This window comes from Fukomys damarensis, unplaced genomic scaffold (assembly GCF_012274545.1).
Source record: "Fukomys damarensis isolate Sample0158 unplaced genomic scaffold, DMR_v1.0_HiC HiC_scaffold_34, whole genome shotgun sequence".
Taxonomy (NCBI): domain Eukaryota; kingdom Metazoa; phylum Chordata; class Mammalia; order Rodentia; family Bathyergidae; genus Fukomys; species Fukomys damarensis.
Window position 1 is genome coordinate 18,974,531 of NW_022900946.1, and position 19,069 is coordinate 18,993,599.

General features: G+C 42.3%; 1 protein-coding gene and 1 pseudogene across 1 annotated transcript in view; one reads left to right on the top strand and one right to left on the bottom strand.

Annotated features, from left to right (window-relative positions):
- Positions 1–15,805, bottom strand: part of Dnaja3 (DnaJ heat shock protein family (Hsp40) member A3) — a 37,413-nt gene extending 21,608 nt beyond the window's left edge. The window contains 4 exon segments of the mRNA XM_033758524.1: positions 218–418; positions 4,847–4,930; positions 11,293–11,426; positions 15,561–15,805. Coding sequence (XP_033614415.1) covers positions 218–418; positions 4,847–4,930; positions 11,293–11,426; positions 15,561–15,771 — 630 coding nt within the window. The 5' untranslated portion in view covers positions 15,772–15,805.
- On the top strand, positions 10,298–10,610 carry LOC104876177 (annotated as a pseudogene).
- Positions 15,806–19,069: the final 3,264 nt, after the last annotated feature.

The window sequence follows — 19,069 nt, forward strand, 5'->3', positions numbered from 1 at the left end:
TAGGGTTTTTTTTTTTTTTTTTTTTGGTACCAGAGATTGGCAAGGCAGGAGGCCGCACCACTGAGCTAAAGCCCCAGCTGACCTACAGGATTTTTCAATTGCTGTAATTATCTTCTACCAAATGGCTACTTTGCCTGAGAAACAGAAACATAAAAATCTGTTCGTATCACACTTAACAGCCTAAAATTGGAATGATCCTTCAAAATAAGCAACTTACTTCCTGAGGTTGATCAAATACACTCTGGAAATCTCCAAAAGATGATGATGAGAACTCCCCGAATATCTTCCTGAACAGCTCCTCTGGGTCAACAGAAGGGCCTCCCCTCCAGTATCTCTGCCCAGAGCTGCTGGCCCCAGGATCAAAGCTGGAAGAGCCATAGGTATCATACTGTTTCCTCTTCATTTCATCACTCAACACCTATGAAAACAAAGGTAGAGGCATCAGGCATTTCTATGTCATCTGAGGTCCAGGAACACAGACACACACACACCAAGTAAGGCAGTCACAATATTACTAAGAGGCTCCTGTGCAAAAATATTCTATGAGGGTCTCTGGGATGGCTGGGACTTTGTCGTCAGCACCTAGGAGAGGAGAGAGATGACTTCACTGGACTCAAGTACGGAGACTGAAGTACTTTAAAATATCTTACAAAAAACCCCAGGGCTTTCCAAACTGAAGAAATGCTTGTTAATCTTCACATGACCTCAAAGGCACCCCGGATTTTTCACAGATTCACATTTCATCTCTTCATAGGAGATGCTGCTTGGTAGAAAATTTAAGACTTTCTACGCTTTACTTCTCATAGACAGGTCTAGAAGCCACAACAAAAGAGCAACAGACAAGAGGAATAGCAGTAATAAGGGGCAGGGAGAGTGGACCAAGGCAAGGATACACACTGAAGATTACACTGAGTCCTGCACATATATTCAGGTTTTGACACGAAGCTGTTAGTAGGGACTGACTGACTACCTCAAAAAGTGCAAGTAGGTAGTAAACAGCAAGTAAACAGCTTCTCTTGAGATTTGGTGACCAGATGCTGGAATATAGTTCCATGAGGAAGAGAAGGAGGAAGGCAGTGAGTCCCCAGGACCCAGCAAGGATCTGAAGTGAGAACTGAAGCCCATAGGGAGAGTGAAGAGAGACCTCAACAAAGAAGAAGGAGGTAGGATCTGAAGTGAGAACTGAAGCCCATAGGGAGAGTGAAGAGAGACCTCAACAAAGAAGAAGGAGGTGGCAAGCAGCACCTTCTCCTTGAGCCTGTACTCACTGTGTGAGAAGGGAAACTCCAACCTGCAGACACACAGTTACCACTGGTGACCCCAGAGGCCTCCATGGAGAAATGCATCAGCAGAATGGAGCGGTGGACACAGCAAACTGCAATGGCTGGTGAGTTACTTGGGTTCAGACATTCCCCAAGAGAGGGTGATGGGCTTGGAGAGAGACCAACTGAGCTTGTTAACTCAGAGCAGCTCCAGGCTGGATCTATCAGGGTGAGGTGTAAGCAGGAGGTCAAGGAGCCAAGTTCAAACTGGCAGGAGGCATACAGGGTGTTGCATGCTGAACAAACAGGGTTCCAGCCTCACAGCCTGAAACCAGCCTGAGCTTCAGAACTAAAGGTACAGGCTTGCTGGGATTATCTACTACCTCACCATAAATCTTTGGCTGGCTTGTTAGGAATTAATCAACATGGATCTGGACTCTGTCTGCTCACTCTGTCTACCAGTAACAGCAGGGACATGCCTTGAAGTAGACTTTTTTCTCTTGTTTTCTTCTTTGTTCTTGTTTTTATATAAGTGTGAACATTGTTTCTAGTTTTTTGTTGTCATTCTGTTCTGCTTTTATTTTTGCCTTCTCTTTCCCTCCTGCCTCTATCAGTTTTCCAAAGTTTATATAATCTTCCTTTATTCTCCATGTTTGCTTCTAATCTCTTCCTTTTTCTATTTCTCTACTTTTCCCCCCTCACCTCTTTTAAACTTTTCTCCTGAGGGTTAAATCGCCATAATGAGGGCATATTTACTGTATACAATTGTCTGCTTTTAGATTTTGTTATGTAACCACAAATCTAGTTTATACAGTTAAAGGTGGCAAATTAATAGCTACCAATTTGTCATTTTCTAGACTGTATTTGACGCTATTGTTGTTGCTGATTGTACTACTTTAGCCAGAGTGACATAGCTGTTCCAATCTGTCTTTTGTTGGGTTTTTTTTCCAGCACCAGGACTTGTACTTGTGAAGCAGGTATTGTGCCACTTAGTTAAATCCCTGGCCCTCCAGTCCATTCTTCCTGGTGTGCCAAGACTGAGATGGCCTAAGAGTCATAAACACTATTATAGAACAGTGCCAGGCAGAAACTTCTCATCCCCAATAAACTGAAGTGGTAGGATTTTCCAAGAGACTCAAACCTCAAAGCTAGCTATACATGGAAGTCATCTCTGAGAAGTAGTCATTTCCTAAGGGTTCTTCTTTTTTGGTACCGGGGATAGAACTCAGGTCCTTGTGCTTGCAAGGCAGGTGGCAAAACCATTGAGCTAAATGCCCAGCCCCTCCTAAGGGTTCTAAAACTAGCAATAAAACTACTTGCCCTAAGTAATTTACAAGCATCAACCTGGTAATTAAACTAAGAAGTGCAACTAACTGAATACCAAGGGGGAAAATGCAATATTCACTTTGTATCTATCTTTTTTTGTGGTGTTGATGATCAAGCCCAAGGACTCAGGATTGCTAGGATTTACTACTGAGCTATATTCCCAGCTCTACATTGTATCTCTGTATATATTTTACCTGTGGATTAAAAATACACTGCCCTAGAGATCAAACAGAAAAGAGCATTCTTCCTCCTAGGGAAAAAGCACTTCCACTTAGAATGGAAGGGGACTAAGAGACTTAGGAAAACAGCTCAGAGCCTAAGGTTCTTGTTAAGTATCACAGTGAAGGTACAAAGAATAAAGGCAGAGAAAAGGAAGAAAGTAGGAACCCAACACTGATAGCTTTTGTTTCTTGGATCCAGCCTCCCTGAGAAATTTTAGGAATTGCTGTTCTGAGCTCCTGTCTTACTCGTTGCGAGCAGTACTAGGGACTGAATATACAGGGCCTCACGCATACTAAGTAAGCACTTTAGAGCCCAGTCTTTCTTATTTTGAGACAGGGCCTAAGTTGCTCAGGCTTGTCTTGAACTTGGGATCCTACTGCTCCAGCCTCCCGAACAGCTGGGATTACAGGTATGTGCTGCCACACCCAGCTCATCTACCTTTAATAGCATTTCCCAGGAGGTGGAAATCAGCAAGATAGTGGAACAAAACTCTCTAGTACTTGTTCCCTACAGAAACACTGGATCAAACAACTATTAACACACAAAATTTTTAGGAACATCCCTCACTAAAAACTGAATCTTGGGCTGGGGATTTAGCTCAGTGATTCTACTGCCTGCTTTGTACATACAAGGTATCCCTAGTACCATTAAAAAAACAAACAAACAAAAAAAACTGAATCTTATTTTCAACAGAAGCAGGTTCTGAGACTCTTTAGTTTTGTTATCGCCTAATTTGCTACTTTACTATTATTTAGAAATAATGCTATCAAACACATCTTTCCTTATGTGATGGTTGATTTTGGTTGTTAACTTGATTCTATTAAGGAATGCTTAAAAACTGGTGAAGCACATTCTGGGTGTGTCTGTGAGGGTGTTTCCAGAGAACACTGGTATGTGAACCAAGTTGGGAAGACCCTTCCTGAATATGTCAGGTGCCATACAATAGGCTGTTGCCTGAATGGAATGAAAAAGCAGAAGTGGGAGACTAGCTGTCACTGGAACTTAACCATTCTGAATAGGTGCATTTTCTGTTGCTGTCACCTGTGGACAACAGACTCAGATTCTATAGCCTTTGAACATAAATGCACACCAGATACACTATAGGAGGCTTTCACACCTTCAGCCATGAGGTGCACCGCTGGCCTCTCATTCTGAGGCTTCCAGCTTCTTGGACTGAACAGATACGAGTTTCCCTGGTTCTCCAGCCTACAGACAACCACTATGGACTACTCCGTCCCCAGTCACATGAACCAATCAAGTAAGTTATTTTATATGTATTCTATTTATCTAGAAAACTCTAATCTACATTAGATGTAGCTGACAGGGAGTAAGACATTTATTCAGTAAGTATTTATAAGGGCTGGGAATTTAGCTCAGTGGTTCTGCTGCCTGCCTCACAAGTGCGAGGTCCCAAGTTTGATCCCTGGTACCAAAAACACCCCCCAAAAAACAAACAAAAAAAGTATTTATGAGTTAAGGCTGTTTTCTTATGTAGCCATCTATTCCAAGGGATTATAAACTACTACATATTCAGATCAACTTCAGGATGGTCAAAGTCTAGGAGAAAGTCAAGTTTCCAACAATTCTGGATGGTCAATGGGCATTGTTCCATAAGTATATATACTTTGTCTTCTGATCACATTTTAATGTCTTCAGGGAAATGATAGTCTTCTACTTTCAAAACAGTCACTATCCCCAAGGTAGCAACATTCTAAGCAGAAGAATCACTGAAAAAGACTGAATTAATTAATCCAACTGGGAGTTCCTAAATTCAGCCACATATAAAAATTACCTGGCAATTTTATTAATATAGGCTATTGGATTCTAGTCATTTCCTTATTTAGATTCCAAGTTAACAGACCTAGCATGAGAGCTCTGAAGGTTCTTGTATTTATTCTTATAAGGTGATCTTGGTGAAAGGACACTGCTTTCCCACTGGACCATGTCACAAGTCAAGACATTTTGTGCAGCCAAGCAAACACTGATTCATACATGGAGTTCAATGACAGTGACCACATGCACAACAATCACATTACCTCATAGGCTTCTGCCAGCTGGGAGAATTTCTCCTTAGCTTTGGGGTCATCCTTATTCGTGTCAGGGTGATATTTCTTGGCAAGCTAAGGAAAAAAACAGTAAATTACAATGGACAGAGATGGCTATTAAACAGAAGCCAAATACAGGTTACAGTTATGCCTTCTTTATTTTATCTGCAGTACTGGGAGACTGAACCTAGGGCCTCAGCAATGCTAGGCAAGTACTCTATCACAAAGCTACATCTCCAATCCCTCTTATTTTTTAAAGACAAGATCTCACTAAAGGGTACAGGCTGGCCTCAAACTTGCAATCCTCTTACCTCAGCCTCTCAGGTAGCTGGGATTATAGATGTGCATAGGGTATTTAAGAAGTTCTAAGAGGAATTTATATATTTCAATGATAAGGCAAAAAATGTTGTTAGTATACCCTATGTTATTAGCATGGCCATTCTGAAATATAGCACTGATTTCTGTGTGAAAATAAAACTTGTCCATAGTCTGAAAAACAAAGGAAAGCAGTATAGGCAACCTCAGGGATTCCCTATGGGCTACTGTGTCTGTGCTTATGTGCAAAGAATAAAGATTCACATCATACATAAATAATGGATCTGTGCAAAGCAGATAAAATCATGACGTGGCTCATAGCACAAAGAATGCAAAGGAATTGAAATTTTAAAATGAGGATAGGGGGCTGGGGATGTAGCTCAGTGGTTCTGTGCCTGCCTGGTAAGCACAAGGTCCTGCGTTTGATCCCAGGTACTGGGGGAAAAACATGAGACTGGGGCTGGGCACAGTGATAAAAGCCTATAATCCCAATGCTGAGTACGCTGAGGTAGGAAGATAGCAGCAAATCTGAGGCCAGCCTGGGCTACATAATGAGTTCAAGGCCAGCCTGAACTGCAGAGAAAGACCTTGTCTATACATACATACAAACATACATATATACAGGGACCAGAGGTATAACTCAGCAAAAAAGATAAAAGGGGGCTGGGATTTAGCTTAGTGGTACTGCACCTGTCCCACAAACACAAGATCCTGAGTTCAATCCCCAGTAACAAAGGGAAAAAAAAGGGAAACAAAAGAGAAAAAAAGAAAAAAACTAAAGAAATTACTTTAAACATATACTAAGCAGCCAGGTATGGTGGAACACGCCTGTAATCCCAGCACTCGGGAGGCTGAGGCAGGAGGACTGCTGTGAGTTCCAAACCAGCCTGGGCTACATAGTGAGTTCCAGGTCAGTTTCAACTACATAATGAGACCTTGTCTCAAAAAAGTCTCTTGTTAGAAACATGTATTATAAAAAACTATGATATGAAGAAAACACCTGATTTTACACAAACACTATTGTCTATTACATACAATTATTACAGTAAGTCCTGACAAACGAATATTCGAGTTGCAAACTTTCACAGATACCAATGGACCTTGCATTACCAACATTTGTAGATATGAACATAATGCAGAAGTAGCTCAATCTAACCATGTACCACCATTTTAAGGTTACTGTAAAAGTAAAAAGTTTATTTACAGTATTTTTTGTTTGGGTTTTTTATATGCTTTACATTATATATTTGTGTCAAAGGCATATAACACTCACTTTGTCAGACTTATGAACAAATCCAACCTTCGAATGTTTTCCCAGAACAGAACTCATTCATAAGTCAGGGACTTATTGTATTTAAAAGTGAATCTGGGGCAGGATTTAGCTCAGTCGCATCGTACCTGCCTTGTAAGCACAAGGTCCCGAGTTTGATCCCCAGCAAGAAAGAAGAAAAGTAAGTAAGTGAGTCTGGCATCCACTAACTTGTTTTCATTGTCTTTTTTTTTTTTTTGGTACCAGGGATTGAACTCAGGTCCTTGCATTTGCAAGGCAGGTGGTGGCACCACTGAGCTAAGTCCCCGGCCTTCTCATTGTCTGTCTGTCTGTCTTTCTTTCTTTCTTTGGTTTTTGGAGACAGGGTCTCACTATGTAATTCTTATCACAGTAATGAAGATGAAGATGATGAAGTGGGTGGGAGAAGATGGTGGTGGTGATGGTGGTAGTGAATAATAAAAAATGACCATGAGGGCCGGAGATTTAGCTCAGTGGCACCATACCTGTCTCACAAGTGAAGGTCCTGAGTTCCATCCCCAATCCCCCCACCAAATAACCATGCTTCAGGGATTGGAGATGATTCTCTATCAACAATATCATTTGCTCATACTGTTGAACCTAGAAGCTTCGAATAAATACTGGGGAAAGAACTACTTTAAAATTCAGTGAAAAGAAAGATGAAGCCAAATGTAAATGAAAGAACAGCTCTGGTAGTAGTTATTCTATCCATGAGCTGTCTTCAATCAGAACTGTAGGTGGAGGATCGCTGTGAGTTCGAGACCAGCCTGGGCTATATAGTGAGTTCCAGGTCGGTCTCACTACAAGTAGACCCTGTCTCAAAAAAACAAAAACAAAACAGAACTCCTGCTGGCATTTACAGAATTTTTGTTGATGTTGTGAATGGAGAATATGTCCCTCCTAAATTAATTCTCAAGTCTCGAAGCAGAGAGAACAGTGTTTGTAGTTATACTGCTGAAAGCAGTGCTGCTGAATTTGATGAAAGGCAAGGAGTTTTGAACAGAACTAGCTGTGAAGAAGCCATTTGCAGTGACACCAGTGAGGACATTGTGGAAGAGGAGCCACAAGAAGAAAGTCATCCAAGGAAACCTTTGCTCTCATCGGGAGCACCTGGAGCTTTTTCTGGAAATGTAATAGAAAAAGAATTTTTATCATCTTCTTTAACACCACACCTAGCCATTGCTCACCTTGTACTGCCCACCATTCCAGAAAGAAAAGAAATTCTGTCAGAAGCATCTGAGGAAACTGTAAAAATGGGTTTCAAAGTTCAAAGCTGCCAGACTGCAACAGAAAAGCTAGGAAATGAGAGTTTACACCTTAAAACCCAGTTGTGCCGGGCGTGGTGGCGCACACCTGTAATCCCAGCACTTGGGCGGCTGAGGCAGGAGGATGGCTGTGAGTTCGAGACCAGCCTGGGCTACATAGTGAGTTCCAGGGCAGTCTCAACTACATAGTGAGACCCTGTCTCAAAAAACCAAAAGAAAAAAAAAAAACCTAGTTGTGCATTTTTAGAATATACATAGCAAAATATGTTACATGTAGTGTGAATAAAGCATCTCAAGTTAGTTTGGCAGCAACTTTTTTATCCTTATCAGTGAGTGGTACTAAAAAATTCAAAATAAATGTTCAAATACTTTCATATTCAGCTTGTTTGTTAATTCTCTCAATACTGTCTAAGTTGGTCTTATGATGCAGTGGTTGCATTTCAAATTATTTTTCTTTTCCAAGAATACTGTTCATATACATTGTTTTTGTATTTCAAACTAAATACAAGTAGTTTTGTTCTAGCTGTGATGTTGTGCATACATAGAGACCACTGCCAAGAAACTTAAAATTTCAATGGATTCAACAATTATATTACTTGTTTTTGTGTTTTGTTTTGTTTTTTGTTTGTTTGTTTTTGAGACAGGGTCTCACTATGTAGTTGAGACTGACCTGGAACTCACTATGTAGCTCAGGCTGGTCTCGAAGTCACAGCGATCCTCCTGCCTCAGCCTCCAAGGGGTGCTGGGAATATAGGCGTGCACCACCATGCCCAGCTACTTGCTTTCGTGTTTTAAAGGCACTTTATTTATTTGTTTTGCAGTACTGGGGATTGAACTCAGGACCTTGCACTTGTGAGGCAGGCAGCAGCACCACTGAGCTAAATCCCTGGCCCTAAAGGCACTTTTTTAAAAAATCCACTTTCCATTGCCCAAATGCTGTCAAGCAACAAGTGAATAAAGATGTGTTTTTTTTTATACAATGGAGTACTACTCTGCCATAAAGAATGAACTTCAGATATCTATAGCTAAATGGATGGACCTTGAGATCATACTCTTAAGTGAAATAACTCAGACACAAATGTTTAAATATTGCAGTTTCTCTGGTAAGAGAAACCAAAAGTGAAAATAAGGACTAAAATGTAAAATAAATATTGGGAAATGGGAAGAAAATGTTCAAATGGGAAGGGGAACAAAGGAGGAGAAAGACAGAAAGGGACAAGAAAAAAAGTCAAACTAGAAGGAAAAACTGGAAACAAAGCTTTTGTACTTAGGAAGAGAAGGTGCATAAAGGGAGGGGGTAGAATGGGGTAGAATAAAATTTATTTTTTTTAAAAAATCTTCTTTTTTTTTTTTTTTTTTTTTTTTTTTTTTTTTTTTTTTGGTACCGGGAATCAAACTCGGGTCCTTGCGCTTGCAAGGCAGGCCACCGAACTGCTGAGCTAAATCCCCAGCAAAAATCTTTTCTTATAGGCTTTGCAGTTAGGTAGCTGTTTTAAAATCCTCTCTTGGGCTGGGGATTTAGGGAATATCTTATAAAAACATTTTTAAAGTCAAAATTTTATGAAACTTGAAAACAAAAAAGGTAGCCAGGCATGGTGATATACACCTATAATCCTAGCACTCAGGAGGCTGAGGCAGGAGGATGGCTGTGAATTTGAGACCAGCCTGAGCTACACAGTAAGTTCCAGGGCAGTCTGAATTATATAGTGAGACCCTGTCTCAAAACAAACCAAACCAAAACAAAAACAACAACAACAACAACAAAAGGCAGAAGGCACATTTCTCCAAAGACAAATAAATGGCCAACAAACACCTAAAATGCTTAAATAATTAGTTACCAGGGAAACGTAAATTAAAATCACAATGTGATACCATTTCATGCCTACTAAGATGGTTACAATTAGAGCCTGGGATTTAGCTCATTGGCACCATGTCTGCCTTGCAAACACAAGGTCCTGAGTTCAACCACCAAAAAAAAAAAAAAGAAAGAAAAAAAAGATGGTTGCAATTAAAAAGACTTGTTAAAAATCTTAAAAATAAGCGTTGACTTCCTCTAGTATTAGAGATGCAGGACAATACTGTATCATACCTCTGTGAATGTAAAATATCTTGTACCTGCTTTATGATACATAGTAGTGACCATGCTTTATCAGAGCTGTTTTTTGTTTTGTTTTGTTTGGTTTGGTTTGGTTTTGGTTTTGGTTTTTTTGAGATAGGGTCTTACTAAGTAGTTGAGACTGACCTGGAACTCACTATGTAGCCCAGGATGGTCTTGAACTCACAGTGATCCTCCTGCTTCAGCCTCCTGAGTGCTGGTATTATTTGACAAAGGGCATTGCTAAGTCACTAAGTTGCCCAGACTGGGCTCAAACTTGAAGTCCTTCTGCCTCAGCCTCTCAGAGTGCCGAGATTATAGGGGTGGCCCCTACATCTGCCTGGCATGGGGTTTATGAAGCAATGAAAATTGGTTATAGTGATGGCTATATAACTCTGAATGTACTAGAAACTAATGAACTGTGCACTAAAAAGAAAAAGCTGTTGACTTTCTGGTGGTGACAAACTCCCTGGAAGCCTATGCTTCTCTCAAAAGATCTCCTTCCTCAATCTCCAAAGGAGCAGAGGAGGAAGCACAAGAAGTGCCTCGTGCAGAGACCCAATTCTTACTTCACGGATGTTAAGTGCCCAGGACGCTATAAAATCACCAGTCTTTAGCCATGCACAGACAATAGTTTTGTATGTTGGAGGCTCCATCTCCTCTGCCAATCTATAGGAGGAAAAGCAAGGTCTACAGAAGGATGTTCTTTCAGGAGAAAGCAGCACTAATGGTACCCTGAATCAAGATGAATGGGAAGCCATCCCAACAAGCACATTTTGGATTAAAAATAAAAGCTGTTGAGGGCCAGGATGTAGCTCATAATGTGCAGTGCTTTCTGTACTCTTAAGTATAGAAAGTAGTAGTATGTGCTTTCTATACTTAAGGCCTTGGGTCCAATCCCAGCACCTAAATAATGGCTAAACATGGAGTTCAGTGGTAGAGCACTTGCCTAGCATATACAAAGCCCTGAGTTCAATTTCCAGCATTACAAAATATAAATAGCTATCAATCCCACATTGCTGACACCAGGTATGGTGGTGCACTTCTATCATTTCAGCACTCGAGGGGCTGAGGCAGGAGGATCACAAGTTCATGGCCAGCCTGGGCTACGTAATGAGTTCAAGGCCAGCCTGCATTACAAAGTGAGTTCAAGGACAGCCTGCACTCAAAAACACAATAAATAAATGAAATCTGTTTTTAATTTGATCTTTTTTTTTTTTTGGTACTGGGGATCAAACTTGGGACCTCGTGCTTATGAGGCAGGCAGCGGAACTACTGAGCTAAATCCCTGGCCCGATCTTTTTTTCTTTTTTGTAAAGCATTAACTATCAAAACACATCTTCCTCAGACCACTCCATACTATCAGCGGCATATGACCCACAAGTATGGGTTGTACACTGTACCAATCAGCACTGGACAAGACCAACAACTGTACTTCTATAGTCTTATTGTTAAATCTGACTTCCATACAGACCTGGTAATAGGCTTTCTTGATCTCTTTCTGGCTGGCATTTCGGGGGACTCCTAATATCTGGTAATAATCTTCTTTGTCCAAAGGGCTGCTTGTGTGGAAGGAGGCAGTACAAACAAAAGGGTAAACTTTTGCTCCTAAAAATGGAAAAAAAGAAAATCACTAGGAATGTGTTCAACAAGAAGGTAAATGATCAGCCAGATATATCTGTGATGGAACAAACAGGTCATAGACATGCTCCCCTCTGAGCCCATTTGGTGACCTCACACAGTGTACTTCAAAAGTGGCTAGGGCCGGAGATTTACCTCAGTGGTTCCACCACCTGCCTCGAAAGATCAAGGACCCAAGTTTAATCCCTAGTATTGGGAAAAAAAAAAAAAGTGGCTAAAGCCAGCTGGATCTGGTGGCATGCATCTATGATCTCAGCTACTTAGGAACCTGAGGCAGGAGAATCAAATTCTAGACCAGCCTGGACCATTTAGAAAGACCCTGTCTCAAAATAAAATAAAAGATTGCTAGGGACACAGCTCAGCACTCCCTGGGTTTAATCCCTTGTATCAGAGAAAAGTGGCTAAAACCACTATTTTCAATTTATATAATGTCATATCATATAACATAGCTAGTATAATACCTGTAAATATCCTAGAGAAGTGACTGCACTTGGGACATGATTTAAAAAGGATTTAGCTCCCTCTGATACAGTGCCCAAGCACTTATAACTGCTATGTATTTCTTTGTTGTTGTTGTTGTTGTTGGGGGGGGTGGTACCGGGGATCAAACTCAGGACCTTGGGCATGCAAGGCATATGTAGTATCACTGAGCTAAAATCCCTGACCCAACTGCTATGCATTTCTGTAAGTTCCTGTCTCACTCAATATTTAATTCCCCATACCCTTCTTCCACAATCATGCAACTTTGGAGGTCTACTTCTGGGCTGGTTCTCAGAATGTGGTCATCAGCCCAGCAGCATAATTAGCTTTTTGTAAACACAAAATCTCAGGCTCTGCCACAGACATGAATCAGAAAATCTGGAGGCTTCTATTTCCTAGGTGCTAGTAGCAAACCAGCACATATACTCCCACCAAATTGAAGGCCAAAATCAATGCCTCCATACACTGCCCAATGTCCTGTTGAGAATTAAAACTACTACTTGCTGTAAACCATTGACAACCCAACCTAAGAATTTCAGGGAACGAGACTGTCCAGTAAGTTTGCTAACTTAAAGCTATTCAGGAGGCTGAGGCAGGAGGATCACTTGAACTCAGGAGTTTGAGATTAGCCAGAACAACAGTGAAATGTTTTTAGTTTTTTTATGTGAGACAGGGTCTTGCTATGTAGTTCAAGCTGGGCTTGAACGCACTATGAAGCTCAAGGTGGCCTTGAATTCTCAGGGATCCTCCTGCCTCAACCTCTGGAGTGTTGGGTGCCTCAACCTCTGGAGTGCTGGGATTACAGGTGTGCAATACCATGCCCAGCTGAGTTGCTGCTTAAAAAAAAAAACTCTGCCAGGTGTAATGGTGCACACCTGTAATCCTAGTACTCAGGAGCTTGAGGCAGGAGGTCTGTCACAACTTCCAGGCCAGCTGGGGTTACATAGTAAGTTCAAGACCAGCCTCAACTATATGGTGAGATCCTGTCAATTGTTTATTAGCACAAAGATGTAAGACATGTTTGTGTTCCTTGTGGATAGTTGGTAACACCTTAATTCCTTTTTCCACCCCCTTTCCCTTCCTTCCCTATTTCCACCCATCCTTTGATCCTATTTCTTTTGTGTGTGTACATTTGTGTTTCTTTTGTAGAGTTGGTAAATGTATATAACACATCCCAATTCCTTTAAAAACCTTTTTCTTTAGTTAAAAAAAAAAGTTCAGGGGAAGATTCTAGGGTACCTTCTAATAAGCATCAGAAATTGGCTATGCTGAGGCACTTGAATTCATCCATATTTACACCTGTGATATTAGTGGCTGACATAGTATGGACTTCAATAAACATTTACAATGAATGAATTTTCATGGCTAAGAGAAGCTCAAGGAATTAAATACACGCAGGTCACTTACTCTGTAGAGGCAAGTCTGTTTGTCTTCAAAACCCATGCTCTTATTTTTTTTTCTCTTTTTGTCTTGGGGTGGGGGTGGGGCTGGGGATTGAACCCAGGGCCTTTACAGTGAACTACATTTCCAACTTTTTTCCTAATTTGAGACAGGATCTTATTAAATTTCCCAGGTTGGACCTGAACTTGCAATCCTCCTGCTTCAATCTCCCAGAGTGCTGGGATTACAGGCATTCACCACCACACCTGGCCTCTCTTTATTTTTTTCAGTACCAGGGACTGAACTCAGGACCTTGTGCTTGCAAGGAGGCATGGCGCCACTGAGCTAAATCCCCCAGCCCTGTATCTTTTTTATTTTGAAACAGGGTCTTTTGTCAAATTGCCCATGTTGGGCTCAAACTTTTAAATTTTTTCTCAGCCTCCCAAGTAGCTGGAATAACAGGCATGTGCCACTGCACCTGGCTGCCCATACTTTTGAAACTGCACAAAAAAAATCACAATTACTGAAATGTTAATGACTACCTATTATGTAACCATTACAAAACAGGAAATTATCTTGAGTAAATTACCTAGTCAACCTTCATAAATGTGCAGGTAGCTTTAATATCACTTGTACAAATTCTAGGAAACACAAAACAAAGAGCACAAGTCAGGAACATGGAAGGTTGTTCAATATTTCCTTCTTTTGTTATCCAACACAACACATGAAAATATCACGTCTAAGCACTTCAAGATTTATTACATATAAATCGGATATTGATCCAGCAATTAAGGTAGCAGGTTTTCATGAGCCAAAATAAATCTTCTTTTACAACAGACCTCTGTGTGCAGGTAGCTTTAATATCACTTGTACAAATTCTAGGAAACACAAAACAAAGAGCACAAGTCAGGAACATGGAAGGTTGTTCAATATTTCCTTCTTTTGTTATCCAACACAACACATGAAAATATCACGTCTAAGCACTTCAAGATTTATTACATATAAATCGGATATTGATCCAGCAATTAAGGTAGCAGGTTTTCATGAGCCAAAATAAATCTTCTTTTACAAAGCAGACCCCTGCCATTTTTTTTTTTTTTTAGCTTTGTGACATTCTACAAATTAATATCTAAGCCTTAGTTTCTCTGTGAAATGGAATCACAGTACCACAGTAAGCGCTGGAGTAAATGTTTGTGTTATTATAAGCATTGACATAAGATTTTCTAAAACAATATGTCCTACCACGTGGTGGAAAGAGCGCAAACTATGAAACCAGTTTTAGATTTTTTTTTTCTTTTTTTGGTACTGGGGATCAAACTCTGGCCCTTGCGCTTGAGAGGCAGGCGCTGGAACCACTGAGCTAAATCCCCGGCTCCCATAGTTTTAGATTTGAGACAACTCATCTAATTTATGACCTTAATCAAGTCAATTTCTTTTAAGAGCTTTGGTTTTACATTCTTTGTTTTTTTGATAACGGGATCGAACTTGGGCCGTTGCATTTGCAAGGCAGGCGGTGGCACCACTGAGCTAAATCCCCGGCCCTCACACTCTTTAAAAGTAGGGGCATGGTCCCGGGGTTGGGGGCGCATGCCTGTAATCTCAGCACTCGGGAAGTTCACACTGTGAGTTCGAGATCAGTGTGGGCTACATAGTTCCAGGTCAGTCTCAACTACACAGTGAAACCCTATCTCAAAACAAAACAAAACAAAACCCACAAAAATATACATATATAGGGGCATGGTGGCATACACCTGTAATCTCAGCACTAGGGACGCTGAGGCAGGAGGATCGCCAAGAGTTAAAAGCCAGCCTGGACTACATAATGACTATACAGTCAGACCCTGACCTCCCGCCCCCCAAAAAAGAGGGCGGTGATAATCTGCACAATGGAAGATTATTGACTGCCTAGCACTCACTGAATGGCGGCTGCCTCTTTCCTTCCACTACGGGAGGTAGATTGGAAAAGACACAGCAAGGCAGCAGCGGCCTAGAGAAATGTTGACAGAAAGGCGAGAGTTCATGGCCTTCGAGGTATTTCACCACCCCGAGCTCCACGCATCTTTTCTCCCCGACTTCTGGGCAAGTTCTAGGCCTCTCTGCCTTCTGATTACCTGTCTCCCCAGCAATTCCACACCCGAGTAAGAAGCCACCTCCACCTTGCTACCCCTGTGGCCGGAGCGAGTCAAGACACTCTTTTCTAGACCCTGGAACTGCTACTCGGGCACTGGAGCCTGCCCTCACCTGTGAGGCTGACAGAGGGTTTCAATGTCAGCAGCGCCCGGGGACCGCGAGAGCCCCAGGAAGGCGCGAAGGCGGCGACATTCAGCTTGCGACCCAGCGACGCCCCAACCACACCTTCTCAAGATGGGCGCGCCGCTCTCCCCGCTGCGGCCGGCAGCCGGGGGGTCCCCACAGCCACCAGCAACCAGCGTGCAGAACACCACGCCGCCATCTTGGCCCGGGGACACTGCGCCTGCGCCACCCGGCTCAAGGAGGCTTCGCAGGACGCTTCCGGGAACTGGCCCGCGGCGTGTAGGCCGGGACCCAAGGCCTACGCATGCGCGACTGCAACCGGCTCGGCGATTAAGATTGTTCTAAGGATGCTGTCAAGTACACTTTACTTGGAGAACCTCAGTATTCTGTGCTGAATAAGTAAAGCCTGCAGATCTCCTATGAACAGTGTGTGGAGTGTAGAGATTGTAACCGGACTGCTCATTCTAGCCAGGGGCAGGACTACAATCCCAGCCGACGCGTCCTTCCGTCGCGCGGTTCCCGGCATACTGCGCGGCAGGCTTCTTAACTCTGAGGTTGCGTCCGATAGCTTGTGACACGCCGGCTTCTCTCTTGGGTTGACTCTCAGTCTGTTCCGTCTGCTCCCTTCTCAGCTCGACTGATTGTGTTCGGCTGTCTTATTAGTCTTATCGAAACCTGTAGCAGACGTGTTGGTTCAGAAAGTCTAGCTGCGGACCCGGGGATTTAGCTGAGTGGTTTTGCCGCCTGCCTCGCAAGTGCAGGGCCCGAGTTTGATCCCCCAAACCAAAATAAATAAATAAATAAAACAAATAAAAGTAAAAGAAAGTCAAGCTGCGTATAGTGACCCAACTCTGTAATCCCACCACTTGGAGGCTGAGGCAGGAAGATTACTGCGTGTTTGAGGTCAGCCTGGGCTACATAGTGAGTTCAAGGCCAGCCCTAACTACGCAGCGAGACCATGTCATTCATTAAATAAATGCGAAAAATGAATTTAATAAAAATGTGAGGGCCGGGGATTTAGTTCAGTGACGCCGATCTACCTAGCAAGCCCAAGGTTTCTGAGTTTGATTTCCAGTACCGAAAAAAACAACTTGTGAGCACCTACTGTGTGTCATGCATCTACTGTGTATTATTCACGTTCTGGAATATTGGTGACACAGTGATAACTGTTATCCCATGCCTACTTTACAGGAGCAAACCTCACTGGAGAGGGACTCCTTAGCAACTGACAGTGAGTTAAGTTGCATCATAGGTATTAACAGTTTACAAACCTACACATGAAGGAGTCATTTAATTTTTCAAAGGGGAGGGTGGGGCGGGGCCAGATTGGAGAGTCAATGATTATGAGAGGTGATGTTTGAATTGGACCTTGATGAAAAGTGCAGTGGGGAAGGGTGGGTGCACATCTGGTAGAGGTCGAGTTTTCCAAGAAGGAAGAACTTCAGAAACAAATGTCTAAAGATGTGAAAATAAGGCTAGTTGTGGTGGTGCACGCCTGTAATCCAGCACTCAGGAGGCCGAGGCAGGAGGATCACTGTGAGTTCGAGACCAGCCTGAGCTACATAGTGAGTTCCAGGTCAGTCTCAACTACATAGTGAGACCCTGTCTCAAAAAACCAAAAAAAAGAAGATGTGAAAATGTTTCCTTAAGCCCTAAATTTAGCTCAGTGTAACTGGAGATGAGGCTAGAAAGGTAGACCTGTCCTGGTATGGTATAAAGGAGCTCTAACTTTCACACTCCCATCACCTCTTGCTCCCGTAGCAATGGAAGTGAACCTGAGGGTTCATGGTTAGGTTTGAAATGATCAGTGCTCCATCCCCTGCCCAGTATCTCTAGTATCATCCATGAAATTTTTGTGCATGTACTTACAGGAATTTCTTTTTGTTTTAATGGGATCTCTGTATTGCCCAGGCTGGCCTCAAACTGGCAGTCCTTCTTCAGCCTCCTGAGTAGTTGCGATGACAGGTGTTCCCAGTTATGAATGGAGGTTAATCTGCATAGATAACATCTTTCATTGTGCAATTTTTAAATATTTATTTATTTATTTTGGGTTTTTTTGAGACAAGGTCTCACTATGTAGCTCAGGTCAGTCTTGAACTCATTATGGAGCCCAGGCTGGCCTCGAACTCACGGCAATCCTCCTGCCTCAGCCACCCTAGTGCTAGGATTACAGGTATGCACCACTACTCCCAGCCATCAACCAAAATTTTTTTGGTACTGAGAATTGAACTCGGGACCTTGCACTTGCCAGGTAGGCCCAGAGCCACTGAGCTAAACCCCCAGCCCCAAACAACCAACCTGGGGATCAGATCAGGACCTTGAGCTTGCAAGGCAGGCATGGTGCCATAATCCCAGGCCCCTTAAACAAATTTTTAGTGGGCTGAGACTTAGAGGTTAGCTGGGTATAATCGCTTCTCGGCCTTTTGGCTAAGATCAAGTGTAGAGGTTAGCTGGGTATGATGGTTCATGTCTGTAATTTCAACTGTCTGGGAGGCTGAGGCAAAAGGATCATTGAGCCTAGCTTAGACAGTTTACCGATTTAGCAAGATTCTGTTTCAAAAAGTACAAGAATTTTCAAAAAGGGCTTGGAATGTATCTTACAGGGAAGGCCCTGGGTTCAATCCCAGTACCACTTTTAAAAAAGTTAAAAACAGTCTATTGAAGAACAAATACCAGGCTTTTGTAAAATGCAAATAACAGTTGAGGGTTTAGGCCAAGGAAAGAACTGAAGTGAACAGAGGACACGGGAGGAACAAGCAGAAGAGTGCATGCGTGGAGAGGGAGCTGAGGAAATGTTTACCTAAGGTATCATATTTATTATTTTTTCTTTTTTTTCTTCCAGTACTGGGGATCAAACTTCGGTCTGAGGCAGGTGCTGGAACCACTGAGCTAAATCCCCAGTCCTAAGGCTTTGTATTTAAATCTCCCTAGTACAGTAGTTAGGAGTATTGGCTCTGAGATGGGTATGGTGTCATACATCTATAATCCCAGCATTCTGGGAGGCCGAAGCAGGAGGATCACAAGTTTGATCCCAGATTGAGCAATTTCATGACACTCTGACTCAAAAAAGTGGGGAGGAGATGTGGGGATCATAGCTCAGTGTTAAGAGCTAGGTTCGGGCCGGGGATTTAGCTCAGTGGTTCCACTGCCAGCCTCACAAGCGCAAGGACCAGAGTTCAATCCTGGGTATCAATAAAAAAAAATTTACCAAAAACAAACAAACAAACAAACAAAAAAGACCTAGGTTCAATTCCCAAATATATAAAGGCTCTGGAGGCAGTCTTCTTGAGGCTGAATTCTAGCTATGCCAGGTACAGCTATGTTTTGTTTGTTATGGTACTGGGGATTGAAGTCAGGGTCTTTCCATTGAGCTACATCTCCAACCTTTATTATTTTTTACTTTTTTGTTTGTTTTTTGAGACAGGGTCTTGCTATGTAGTTGAGACTGACCCGGAACTCACTATATAGCCCAGGCTGGTCTTGAACTCACAGCGATC